This window comes from Xyrauchen texanus, chromosome 34 (genome assembly GCF_025860055.1).
Source record: "Xyrauchen texanus isolate HMW12.3.18 chromosome 34, RBS_HiC_50CHRs, whole genome shotgun sequence".
In the NCBI taxonomy this organism is placed as follows: Eukaryota; Metazoa; Chordata; class Actinopteri; order Cypriniformes; family Catostomidae; genus Xyrauchen; species Xyrauchen texanus.
This window is the reverse complement of record NC_068309.1, coordinates 6,653,160-6,667,878: the sequence shown is the minus strand read 5'-3', so window position 1 is coordinate 6,667,878 and position 14,719 is coordinate 6,653,160. Positions and strand designations below refer to the sequence as shown.

The window sequence follows — 14,719 nt, the reverse complement described above, 5'->3', positions numbered from 1 at the left end:
TTACAGCTTCATAAGAGATATTCTATATTACTTTATGGCTTCATAAGAGATACACTAAATCACTCCGGCTTTGTGTAAGATTTTCTTGATCACTTTATTTTTTGTAAGACATGTTTTTGATTTCTTTGCTGCTTTGTAAGAAATATTTTAGATCCCTTTACTGTTTTATAATAGATTATTTTGATAATTTTACAGCTTCTTAAAAGATGTGCTAAATGCCTTTATGGCTTTGTAAAACATATTCTAGACCACTTTAATGCTCTACTGTTTTGCAAAAGATATTGAGGGAACAGAAATGGAGGGAGGAAGAGAAGCACAAACTCTGCAGAGCATGTGTTAAGGTCATTATTCTTCCATCTCCTCCTTGATCTATCCATTCTTTCTTTTCACACCATTTTATGCATTACTCTAGCAAAATCTGTCTCCACTGAGATTTCTCTCTCTGCCGTGTGTGTGTGTGTGTGTGTGTGACATGCAGTTGAATTATCTTGTGTTTAATCAAAAGCAGAAATACAAACCCATCCATCACATTTCTCCATTCATCTCCACAAATCATCAGATAACCCTGTGACATGTGTATATGTGGGGATTAGCTCTCAGGTGTGTGTTTTGTGATGTGCACATGCTTGCAACAGCTGTATATGCACACACACACTTTTTTTAGGTTACAAACTGGTAATTACAAGCCTATAAATGTGGTTTATGAGGACATTTCTAGTGTTCCCATAATTCAAATCACTTAAAAAACATACTAAATTATGTTTTATTGAAAATGTAAAAATGCAGAAAATGGGTTAGCAGCACCAACATGTGTGTGTGTGTGTGTGTGTGTGTGTGTGTGTGTGTGTGTGTGTGTGTGTGTGTGTGTGTGTGCGATAGTGTTATAGAGAGAGACTGAAGTGAGTTTAGGGGTCAAAGGGTAAGAGCCAAGGTCCATCACTATGGAGTCGAGGTCTGCCAGTTTCCAGGGTAACATGAAACAAAAACTGAATTCAGAGAGGAAATCATTTCTATGGGCTCATCTCTCAACTCCTCTTAACCCAAAATGACTTTGCCTTTATCCAGAGGATTGAAATGTTGGAGTTAACTGGCACACAATACATTATATCTCTGACCATATCAGTATTTTGCCATAATAACCTTCTTTCCAAAAACTGGCCAATATTACAGTAGAAGCAGATAATAAGTAAGGGATAATTTACTGTCAGACAGTCATTATCACAAAATAAACCCTCAGAGAGTATAGCTGTGCAAATTAGGCAAATTACAAAATAGATATATAATAAACAATTTTATAGGAAATGTGGCTGATTTGTTAAAATTGGACTGTGGAGTGATAAGTTTAGTGTCACTATACAAAAACTATTTGACCACAGAATTTAAGTTTTGCACTGACTGTGCTTCAATCGTGTCTGCAGCTAGTCAAGAGGAGACATTTTAACCCTGCTCTGCATCAGGTCTGTCTATATGTAGATTTGACTCTCCGGAACTCCAGTGACCTTTGACCCCTCTATATGTTACTATGAAGACAAAGGTCATATGGGTATGCATAAGGAGGAGGGAAAGAAGAAAACGGGTGAAACCAAATAAGTTAGCTTCTCTCTGTGAGTTTTTCTTATCTAGCTATACATTAATATAGGAGCATGTTAGTTTGAGAGCTTTACAGAGAGCTTAGGATCGACACCAGAGATGCAGAATGGAAGACATTCTCTGTGTATGTAGGTGTATAAGTTTAAAATAGAAAGAAAGATCGAGATGAGGGAGATTCAGTGGATACAAGCCAGTGCAAGAGACATGATCTCATTCTTCCTTTAGAGAATGTTGAACTGATTCCAGGTCAGACACATTGAGATATCAGCTTTGATCCAAACACTAGCTGGCTGTCTGTCTACTGTCTACACTCTAAGGCACCATCCTAACTGAAAGAGAACCTTGTAACTGACTGATTTAGAATGCTCTACATAGGCAGCATCTCTGTATGCCACATAATAGTGCTTCACACACTAAGCATACAGGAGCTTTGACTTTTATCTACTCGTGTTCTTAATTCGCCTCAATCCGAGCGGTGGAGGATGAATCCTAGCTGCCTCCGCACCCGAGACCGTCAACCCACGCATATAATCACGTGGCTTGTTGAGCGCGTTGCCACGGAGACATAGTGCATTCGGAGGCTTCACGCCATCCACTGCGGCATCCACACTCAACTCACCATGCGCCCCACTGAGAACGAACCACATTATAGTGACCACGAGGAGGTTACCCCATGTGACTCTAACCTTCCTAGCAACCGGGCCAATTTGGTTGCTTAGGAGACCTGGCTGGAGTCACTCAGCACACCCTGGGATTCAAACTATCTCCAGGGGTGGTATTAAAATGTACTATTGATACTTTTCAGTACTGAATAAAATATATTTAGGTGTTTCTTCAAACTTTGCCAATTTCGTTTCACAGGAGTTGATTTTTTATTTTTGTTGTATGAAAGTCACATTAAAACTGACTGAAACTTTTCACTAGGCCTTCAACTTTTATTTTTGGCATTTTTCAAATTACTTTAATGCACATTTTTTATTCTTTTAGACTTTTCCCAGACCCAAATATGTGTAACAAATTATTATTATTATTATAAATTGTTTTGGTTCCTGGGTAGTAAATGTTATTTCCTAATTGCTTCTGCCTCAGAAGTATAGAAAATGGCTAATATTCCCCACAAACTTTGCTTTTGTGAACTATGAATTGGTATTTTTTCACCTGTTGTCATAGAGTGATTTTTAAGTCACTGCAAAAGGGGACTGGTGGAAGAAGTTGGAAAGAGTGAAATGCCATTTCGCCAAACCCACTTGCGCCAAGACTAACTGCATGCTTGCATGAAAATACCAAAACTTCATGGCCATGCCCATTGACTTTGCATGTAGGACTTATGCAGGTCTGGATTGGGACGAGAAATCGGCCCAGGATTTTACATGGCAACTGGCACAACTGTATAGCAGGGGGGCAAATGTTCACTGTCCTTTTCCGCATATCGCGGCGCTGTTTTGTGGTCCGTTCTGGATCATTGTTGTTTATCCCGGCCCATTTGCCATGGCCCGCTCGGTTCTACCGATGGACATTACGCCCCTGATCGGCACAAAAGTGCGTCGGCACACCAGGAAAATGCACGGTATGCCAGATTACCAGTCCAGCCCTTGATTTATTGCATAGTGCCTTAGCACTAGACTACTGCTTTAAAAATAGGGCCCGTAATCTTCTAGAAGTCCACAGTAGTAAAAGTGCATGAAGTTTACGAAAAAACACTCATTTACATTTATGACATCTTTGATAGCAATTTTAACTTAAGTTGCGATCTGTTGTTGATTTTGGACAAAAGGTTATTTTATAAAGCAGCGTAATTTTCTTGGCTACAGTTTGGAACAACTTTTGCCTACGATGCCTAAAAATGCTGTATAGCTAGACAGCTCACTAGAATTTGGACCCGAGCCAATGGTAAGCAGGGGTAAGTAACTGGCTCATAGTCTTATTAATGCATGGTGGCAAACTCTCTCTCTCTCTCTCTCTCTCTCTCTCTCTCTCTCTCTCTCTCTCTCTCTCCGTCTGCCACATCTCTCCCTCCTTCTCTCACATTCTCAAGATGTTCTGCATTCCTGCCAAAAGGAGAGTCTAGGGCACAGTGACACTTTAGCCAATTATTCAATAATGAGCCGTAGAAGCACACCTACATGCTAACAAACACAGACACACACTTACACAATGACAGACAACAACACACAGTGATGAGACGTTTACACATACAGCGATTTTCAGCAACAAAGCTACATATGTCCTTTTGTTGCCAATGAAATGTGTATTGTGTTTAATAGAATTTAGTGGTAGAAATGATGGTCATGGAAATAACATTTTTAACATTTCTGAAATAAAATATCTGACTCCTTTGTCTTGCAAAGGCTAGTTGCATACTGTAGCTAACATTTGATGTGTCCTCCTAAATACACGCTAACAATACACACTTTTTGATTGGAAATGATGCCCAATAACAATATTCCACTCGTAAGTGATATTTGTTTTCATCACTTTCTCATATTCCCTCTCAAGCATGCACTGACACTTCTGTCAACTTGGCTAACAAGTACACTAACTTTTGACAAAACTTTATTAAGGGCCAAATTCTCTGATGTGGTGGAAATGACGGCACAACTGTGGGACAGTTATAATTTAAGATAGATTTGTTTAGATGATCATAGTTTTAAACATGTAAATTATTATTATTATTATTATTATTTATGGATTTTTATTGTTTTTAATTGAAGGACTGGGACATAAAATGCATTTGAAAATGACTAAAAATAAATGATGAAGGTCTGGTTAAAATTTGTAAACAAGAAGTTTAAAAAGTCCGTTTTAAAGTAAAAAGAAAGTAATAAAAATAAACCCCTGTGACATGAAATCGGCTAAAGATTAAAAACACCCATTTACAGTAGACAGATATAGAAGGATAAAATCTGAAGCACTTCTGCATGGAAAACCATGAAAACGGTTGCATTGATAATCGCTCATTTTGATGCATTTGAACCTTCTGCCATTTAAATACACTTTCCCTGCAGAATGTTCATTTTTGGTGGCAAAACGTTGATTCATCGTCAAAATGGAACGACATTGAATCAGCATTGACTAGATTGTCTAGCAGCTGGAATGCTTTCTAGCAATAAAATAGTACAGCGGCTGGCGACCTGCACCTTTCTCTCAGTCTCTTGTCTGTCTAAATGAGGAAAATGAGGACAAATGTTTCTAAAAAGATTTATTTAGGGCAAAAGGACTTAAGCATGATAAACACACTGTCATAAGATAGAGATAGAAAGCAGACTGTCTGAGAGTGTGTGTGTGTGTGTGTGTGTGTGTGTGTGTGTGTGTGTGTGTGTGTGTGTGTGTGTGTGTGTGTGTGTATGTGTGTGTGTGTATGTGTGAGCGTGTATTTATCACTTTGTGGGGACCAAATGTCCCCATAAGGATAGTAAAACCCGAAATTTTTGACCTTGTGGGGACATTTTGTCGGTCCCCATGAGGAAAACAGCTTATAAATCATACTAAATTATGTTTTTTGAAAATGTAAAAATGCAGAAAGTTTTCTGTGAGGGTTAGGTTTAGGGGTAGGGTTAGGTTAAGGGGATAGAATATAAAGTTTGTACAGTATAAAAACCATTATGTCTATGGAAAGTCCCCATAAAACATGGAAACACAACATGTGTGTGTGTGTGTGTGTGTGTGTGTGTGTGTGTGTGTGTGTGTGTGTGTGTGTGTGTGTGTGTGTGTGTGTGTGTGTACTCACAGGGGTAGAGTTGTTTAGTAGGAGCGCTAAGCTGTGCATCTTTTGAGACTCTATAGGCGACGTCGGGCCCATTCGACGACTTCCTGTGTGAGCAGAATCCTGTAGTTTTTGTAACACCATCCGGCAAACTGTGAAAATCTAATATCTTTAAGAGATTGGCAGGCTCAGCTGTGGAAAAAAGAGAAAGAGAGACTAAATTAGTTATGGCCACTTCAGGTCACACATATTAAATAACATAAAACAGGTAGTTCTTGTCAAAGATGTTGATTGGTCAATTCAGCGCTTCAGTAGTATTAAAATACACAATTTTGTCACAGCAATGATAAAAAAACACCTGATACCTGCAACTGTGTATATAACTACACAGGACTCATTTAAACAGCAACTATTAACTTTAGTTTACACACTTTGGCTGAACTTGATTCAATGGTGGACAGTGGTTGCACATTTTTCTAACTTAAAATGTTCTATGTGATCTCAACTAGGGCTGCCACCTGTCCCGTAAAATACGGGATTGATAAAATTATGCATACCATATTGAATCAAAACGGGATGTGACTTCTTCCTTATTTAAGCTGGTCAGATGACGTCATGGTGAAATAGTTACAGATCGCCAATTTAACATTGATATAAGTTAGGGAAAGGACCATCTGAAAAGTCCACACATTGTGTTAAAACTAGCTAATTCTGTGGAGGGTGTGGTAAGAAACAATCTCAAAAGTCCACATATTTTACTAAAACGAGCTAATACTGTGGAGGGTATGGTAAGGGACCGTCTGAAAAGTCCACACATTGTGCTTAAACGTGCTAATATTGTGGAGGGTGTGGTAAGGGACCGTCTGAAAAGTCCACACATTGTGCTTAAATGAGCTAATACTGTGGAGGGTGTGGTAAGGGGCCGTCTGAAAAGTCCACACAATGTGCTAAAACGAGCTAATACTGTGGAGGGTGTGGTAAGGGACCGTCTGAAAAGTCCACACATTGTGCTAAAACGAGCTAATACTGTGGAGGGTATGGTAAGGGACCGTCTGAAAAGTCCACACATTGTGCTAAAACGAGCTAATACTGTGGAGGGTGTGGTAAGGGACCGTCTGAAAAGTCCACACATTGTGCTAAAACGAGCTAATACTGTGGAGAGTGTGGTAAGGGACCGTCTGAAAAGTCCACACATTGTGCTAAAACGAGCTAATACTGTGGAGAGTGTGGTAAGAAACTGTCTCAAAAGTCCACACATTGTGCTTAAATGAGCTACTACTGTAGAGGGTGTGGTTCATATTTTAACGACTAGAGGGCCAAAATAAACATAGTATAGCTTTAAATGAATGTCAAAATAGAAGACAACAACTGTAAAGGGTAAACTCTTCATGAGTTTACAGTAGAGAATTGTAACATTCCGGCAAGGCAGGAAGACTGATGACAAAAAACAGGAACTAGGAAACAATTATGTACTTTTCAAAATAAAAGACATGAAATAACAAATGAACAAAAAGTATTTTTTAAACAAAATTGATTTCTTGTTTTTCTTCTGATGTCATTTGCTAAATTAAGCATGCAATCTAGTGGGGTCACCAATTAAGCATACAACTGTTTGAAAAGTTTTATCACTGCATACTCACATACTATCTTAGACAGTAGACAGTATGCAATGTATACTGCACAGTATGCAGTAAATAGCATGCTAGTATTCCAGGCTGAGCACAGCCTTTATGCTCAGAGAACACCAAATGTGTCATGAGTGACCTAAAAGCACCAAAAGAGCAACAACTACATGGTCCAAATCTGGTTCTGACCCATCACAGAAAAACAAACAGAGTGTGTTTAGAGTTTTTTTAGCTGACCATATGAACACAGAATACAATGCCTACAAAGCCAGTTCACAAACACACACACAACTTGATCTTTTTCTTTTCCTCTTTGGTACAGAAATCGAGTGAAGACCACACACAGTTAATACGTCTTTGTGATAAGCTTTCAGGCATCTCTTCAACACACAGACACACACACACACACACACACACACACACACACACACACACACACACACACAGAGCAAAGATGTTTGTGTGTGTTGAGGTGATAACAAACTGATGAACTTCATTTTCTGGAGATCACCTCCAGCTGAAGCTTGTTAAAATCACTTTTAAAAAACACACAAAAACACACACATTTATTCAGACATTCTTCTTCCAGGTGATGTAGGCAAAACCTGACCCATATAATCACACTAATGTACTAAGCTATCTATACTGTCATTGTTTTATGTATGTTTTATAAAGCTAATTATATTTACAACAAAACTACCTGCAGCCAAAAAGTTTGCTTTTTCAAGGAACAATGTCCTCAAATGTCCCCAAAGGGAGCTTTTCTCCAATTTCCCTCAATTCTGGCGACAATTATTTCCATAAAATGTTGTAAAATAAAACTTTCTAGACAACTTCACACAGAGACAGAAGGAATCCGACAGAGACATTGTTTATCCTTTGCTAGCTCAGTTTGGTGTGATTTTGATCCATTCAGTCTGATTTAGTCTGAAAAAGGACTCTCCAAAAGAGAGATGTTTCAAAGAATTTACATTTTTCCTTTAGTTATTTATATAAAAGTCTGTCTGGTCATTCCACTGCCAGTCGCTAAGAATAACCGAAGAATAATTTTTTGAAGAGACCAACAAAAAGAAGAAAACAATGTTAATAAACTTTATAACTTTCATTTATATGAACTTTATTACATTATACTGTATAATGCAAAACTGATCATAAGTTATAGACATACATATCTGAATGTTCATCAATCATCATATAATTTGTATTTGTTTTACGTAATGTTTATGCAAGGGATAACACATAAATGCTTTACAGAAACATGGGTGGAACTCATATAAAGAGTAATATTACAAACTTAATACACATTATACAGTAGACACATAATACAATATTATAGTGCAGACCAGTGTAGTCTGATTCCCAAACAAATTACTCTAATAACCCGGTTCTTTTGAATCTAAATAAAAAATCATACAGCACAATTAGTGCAGTCCGATTCCTGAAAACATTACCATAATGAGCCAGTTATTTTGAATCTACAACATGAAACACAGCACTATCAGTGTAGTCCGATACACAAACGAATGACTCTAATGAGCCGGTTCTTCTGAATCAACAGTGCAGAAAGCACAGCATGGCCAGTATAGTCCGATTCCCAAACAAATTACTCTAATGAGCCGGTTCTTCTAAATCAACAGTGCGAAAAACACAGTGTGACCATTGTAGTCTGATTCCTGAGCAAATTACTCTAATTTACTGGTTCTTTTGAACCTATGGCACAAATCATAGGGCACAATTATTGTAGTCCGATTACCGCACTAATTACTTGAATGAATACCGGTTCGTCTGAATCTACAGCACGAAACATTAAGCACGATCAGTTAATTGCGATTCCCGAACAATTGACTCTATTGAGCCGGTTCTTTTGATCCTACAGTGCAAATCATACAGCACAATTACAGAAGTCTGATTCCAGAACAAATTATTCTAATGAACTGGTTCTTCTGAATCTACAGCGCAAATCACACAGCACTATAAATGTAGTCCTATTCCCGAACAATTGACTCCAAAGAGCCACTTTGTTTGAATCTACAGTGCAAATCAGACAGCACGAACAAAGTAGTCCGACTCCTGAACAAATTACTCTAATAAACCAGTTCTTCTGAATCTACAGCGTGAAACAGCATGACTAGTGTAGTGTGATTCCCGAACAACTGACAATAATACTATCAGTGTAGTCCCATTCCAAAACGATTGACTCTAATGAGACATTTCATCATTTACATTTATGCATTTGGCAGACACTTTTATCCAAAGCGACTTACAGTGCACTTATTACAGGGACAATCCCCCGGAGCAACCTGGAGTTAAGTGCCTTGCTCAAGGGCCCAACAGTGGCTTGAACCCCCGGCCTTCTGGTCAGTAACCCTGAGCCTCAACCACTGAGCCACCACTGCCCCATACAGCAAATCATACAGCACGAATATTGTAATCCGATTCACGAACAAATGACTCTAATGAACTGGTTCTTCTGAATCAACAGCACGAAATGCACAGCGCGACCAGTGTAGTCCTACACATTACGAGTTGTGTATCTAATTTAAAAAATATTTAATTAAAAATAAGGGCATTTTTGCTTGATTAGATTTGTTTGGTTTAATATTTATTTACAGTACGACCAATTATTATATTGCATTTTTACCTGAATTTACCTGAAACAGATGACCAGAGGGCAGTAAATGCAATAAAAGTTGCATTTCTTATTTCCAAATGTTTTTCTTCCAAGGAAATGTTGATGAACTTTTAATGAATCAAAATCGTTATAAGGAATCGTAACCAGAATCGTTAAATTACTTACGATTCCCATCCCTGTTGACAGTGTTATCAAAGATCTGATCAGCATATAAGACCATCTACACACACACACACACACACACACACATTGGTGCACTTACATTTTCACGCTCTGAAGAATTTGTCAGTACACATCATCACAAACAGCACACTATAATCTGCTGAATGCTTGTATTTGGCACATATGCTAAAATGACACAGTACCTACATGATAATTAAATGTTAATTACACTGTAATAACATTCTCCTTAGTTTTCTGTCACCGAGAGCGGTCATAAGCATCGGTGGGAACTGCTGAGACAGTCGGAGGCGTCAGTTCACCTCACACTGCGGACAAAGATGAGAACTTCAGAGCCACACTGAGGTTCTTTGGTTAGCCAAAACTATTCGTCAGTCCCTATCAAATAGCCATGAGGTTTGCCAAGCTCAAAACATATCGCTATGATTTAACTAAAAATAGTAACGCTAAAACGCAAATGCACTAAGAGTTCCAAGGGCTTCCCCTAAATAAGCTGTTTTATTTATAGGTCTTAAAATGACACACTATAACCGCTTGATGATAAGTTTAAAGAGTCAGTCATATTGTTATCATTATATGTGCAGCATCCACCTGGATGCCAGAACGCTCACCACACACCAGCTATTGGTGGAGAGGAGAGAGTGGAGTTATAGAGCCAATTAATGGGTGGGGATTATTAGGAGGCCATGATTGAGAAAGGCCAATGAGGGGAATTTAGCAAACTTTTGTGACAGAAAAGGAAACCAAACTAGTGTTTTGGTTGGTTTGATACATACAGTATAAATGTGCTCATTATTGCTCAATATAAAAGGTTTGTCGCACATTTCCTGTATAAAAAAGACTAAATGCTTATAGTGTGTATATAATAAATAACCTCTCAATAAACAGATCCAGATGTGCTAGCATCAACATTTGGCTCCTCTGCTCTGGGGCTGAAAACGTGAGCGCTAGCAGGCAGAGCTATATTTACCTCAGTGAGGATAAGTTATGGATTAAATGCTAACAAACACATATTTTCTTAAGGCTGTTTAGGAAAAAAGCCATAAATGGAGACGATGCTGCAGCCGTTTTCCACCACACAAGCACCGCCGTGCGCCAAATCTTAACTCACAGTTGGAAACTAAAATCTACAAATGCAGTTTGACCCAGTAACCCACTTACAACAGTGCAGCATTCAAACATAGACATTAGACCTGCTTCAGATATTAGACAGTGCCTACCAATCCCAAAACTTCAATGGATCTTAGGCTCAGCAAAGTAGCTTCATCTTAGCAAGTACCATTTTTGGCTGTACTGAACACAAACGAAGATTTTTAGATAAATATCTCAGCTCTGTACATCCATACAATGCAAGTTAATGGTGGTCGGAACTTGGAAGGTCCAAAAAGCAAATAAAGGCAGCATAAAAGTAATCCATAATATTCCAGTGGCTAAATATATCTCTTCTGAAGTGATATGATAGGTGTGGATGAGAAACAGATCAATATTTAAGGCCTTCTGTACTATAAATTCTCCTCTCTGTCCAGTAGGTGGCGATATGCACAAAGAATGCCACTAAAAACAAAATAAGACAAATGTGAAAGTGAAAGTGGAGATTTATATACAAAATGATACTTAAATAGTGATCTGTTTCTCACCCACACCTATCATATCACTTCTGAAGACATGGATTAAACCACTGGAGTTGTATGGAGTACTTTTATATTACCTTTATTTGCTATTTGGACCTTTAAAGGTTTGACCACCATTAACTTGCATTGTTTGGACCTACAGAGCTGAGATATTCTTCTAAAAATCTTCGTTTGTGTCCAGCAGAAGAAAGAAAGTCACACACATCTGGGATTTTTGGAAAAATGCAAAGTTGCATTAAATTGGATTAATGGCTTCAAAACATTTCTGAAATGTGTACATTCTGACAAAAGATTATATAAGATAGTAAATAAGGTCAATTTTGATTTCACGTTGACTTTAGGAAAACTTTCTTCAAATTTTTTGTTTATTTGTTTGTTTGTTTGTTTGTTTGTTTTCAATGTTCTTCTCTCTCTGCACTCATTGGTGTTATGTGTCAGGTGTGAGCGTTCTGTCAGTATTTTACCTTTCCAAGTGTGTGTAAATACTTTTACATATGAGTTATTTGAAACTTACTTTACAGCTCTGGTTAAGTAGAATCTATCAACAACATCCTGTAAAATGTCAAATTAAAACCACAAACACACACCCACACACACACACAAAGCCCATGGCGTATCCACTCACAAATACCTGTTCAGGTGAAGCACTCAGGTTCACCTTATACTCTTAATGAGGCGTCCCAGAGGAACAGAAATATCGCCTGTACAGACTTCCTCAAACATCCTTCAGTCAACACAACATTTCCCTCTATAAACAACTTAACTGACCACCACTCAGGTGTGTGTGTGTGTGTGTGTGTGTGTGTGTGTGTGTGTGTGTGTGTGTGTGTGTGGCGTGTATTTATCACTTTGTGGGGACCAAATGTCCCCATAAGGATAGTAAAACCCGAAATGTTTGACCTTGTGGGGACATTTTGTCGGTCCCCATGAGGAAAACAGCTTATAAATCATACTAAATTATGTTTTTTGAAAATGTAAAAATGCAGAAAGTTTTCTGTGAGGTTTAGGTTTAGGGGTAGGGTTAGGTTTAGGGGATAGAATATATAGTTTGTACAGTATAAAAACCATTATGTCTATGGAAAGTCCCCATAAAACATGGAAACACAACATGTGTGTGTGTGTGTGTGTGTGTGTGTGTGTGTGTGAACTGAAGTTGCGCTTTGTGGAACGGTCGTTAAGACACTAACAGCTTACAGACGGTAGGCAATTAAGGTCACAGTTATAAAAACTTAGGACACTAAAGAGACCTTTCAGCTGACTCTGAAAAACACCAAAAGAAAGATGCCCAGGGTCCCTGATCATCTGCGTGAACGTGCCTTAGGCATGCTGCATGTGGACTGCAGATGTGGCCAGGGCAATTAATTGCAATGTCCGTACTGCAATGAGACGCCTATGACAGCGCTACAGGGAGACAGGAAGGACAGCTGATCATCCTCACAGTGGCAGACCACGTGTAACAACACCTGCACAGGATCAGAACATTCGAATATCACACCTGCGGGACAGGTACAGGATGGAGTTACACCGGTAACGCACAATCCCTCCATCAGTGCTCAGACTGTCCGCTATAGTCTGAGAGAGGCTGGACTGAGGGCTTGTAGGCCTGTTGTAAGGCAGGTCCTTACCAGACAGCACCGGCAACAACGTCGCCTATGGATACAAACCCACCTTCACTGGACCAGACAGGACTGGCTGCCATGCACAAACATTTTCTGAGATTGTTATAATCAGACCAAAAAAATGTCTGCAATTACAATAATCAGGAAATGCCCATAAATCTCTCTCTCTCTCTCTCTCTCTCTCTCTCTCTCTGTGTGAGCAGTAAACATGATGGGTTTCAGTGCCAACATTTAATAATATATGGACAACAAAACAGATGCCACACACGCACACACACACACACACACACTCAGAGTCACAAACAAAAACACAAGGACTCCATCAAAAAACCACATCCAAAACCAGATACTTCAGCACATAAAAAACACAACTTCAAATCATACATAAAATGCTACTCCTGTTCTCAGAGATCTAAAACCATGTTGCGTTCATACAAGTTCTTCCAAACCTCACACTGGTTTTAGAAAGAACATGTTTGAGTATGTATGCATGTCTGCCGCAGAGATCACCTGAAAATCTGCTCTTAAACTTTTGACACTGTTTAACACTAAACATCTGAATTCACTTCAGGTCGTAACAGGTCGCTTCTTGATCTCATAATAAATGTATAAGCTTCTCAAAAGATCATTAAATCGGTTCATGCTGAATTAAAGAGCTTTGCTGAAATGCCAATGCAAGATTTTGCATATCCAATAAGCTTGGATAGGAGGAAGTATTATAGCAATGAAAAAGTTTAGACATGTCACCTTTAAGTGAAATTGAATACAGAAATTGAGTTGAAATAGTTGTGGTATAGTGTACTTGTATGCACACACTCCTGAATTACATCAGGCTACACATTCGAGCACACACACACACAATGAGAAGGAACAACAGGGGTCAATCCGAATGGCCATCATACCAGGACTGTGTCATAAGATTAAAGAAAACATTCAATAATTAGAATTACATTTTTGACTCAACATATTTGCATAACATGCTAATACATGTGCAAATAAATGCACACTGAGATGGGTTCCTCAATAGTCAAGTTTCAAGACCAAACACAAAATCTGATGTGACAGACATTTGGGAAACACACACACACACACACACAGGAAAAGGAAGGTAAAAGGAGGAGCCAGAGTAAGCCAAGTTTTTCTCTCTCTTTTTCCATTATGTGACCAACCTGACATTCTTATTTCTATTCACGAAACGACAGGAAACAGACAAGATAAGTGCAAGACACACACACACACACACACACACGCACTTCTTATCTAGACACAGACTCACACAGTCACGACACACTTAGGCCCTGTGTACACGTGGTATTAAGATGCGTTTTGGGGTGATCTGATCATAAGAGAACAAGCGAGACATCACCTTTAGACCACTTGTGTTCGGATTTTGAGAGTAAAGATTTCATGACGATATAAATTAATATGTCAGTGAGCTACTATAAATAATTACTCTATTAATTGCATCTTTTCAATGGTTTAATGGCGATGAATATATTTAGTTTGTTCATTAAATACATTTACTGCTCCTTTACTGCTGTATTTCACATGTAATATAGAATAAATGAACAGTTGCTGTAAATGTTCAGTTATGTTTACCAGTCATGTTGGATATGTTTTATCTATAGCGAGCAATAAAATATTTATATTTTTCATTCAATCATAAGGTGGGCTTGATTGGAACATCCATGGGCTTGACTTTTCACATAATTCATGAAATGTTTTTATTTCATATTTTA

General features: G+C 38.4%; 1 protein-coding gene across 1 annotated transcript in view; it reads right to left on the bottom strand.

Annotated features, from left to right (window-relative positions):
• col5a1 (procollagen, type V, alpha 1) overlaps nucleotides 1-14,719 on the bottom strand; it is a 139,941-nt gene that overhangs the window by 91,421 nt on the left and 33,801 nt on the right. Inside the window, 1 exon segment of the mRNA XM_052104139.1 lies at nucleotides 5,318-5,485. Within this exon segment, the coding sequence (XP_051960099.1) occupies nucleotides 5,318-5,485 (168 nt within the window).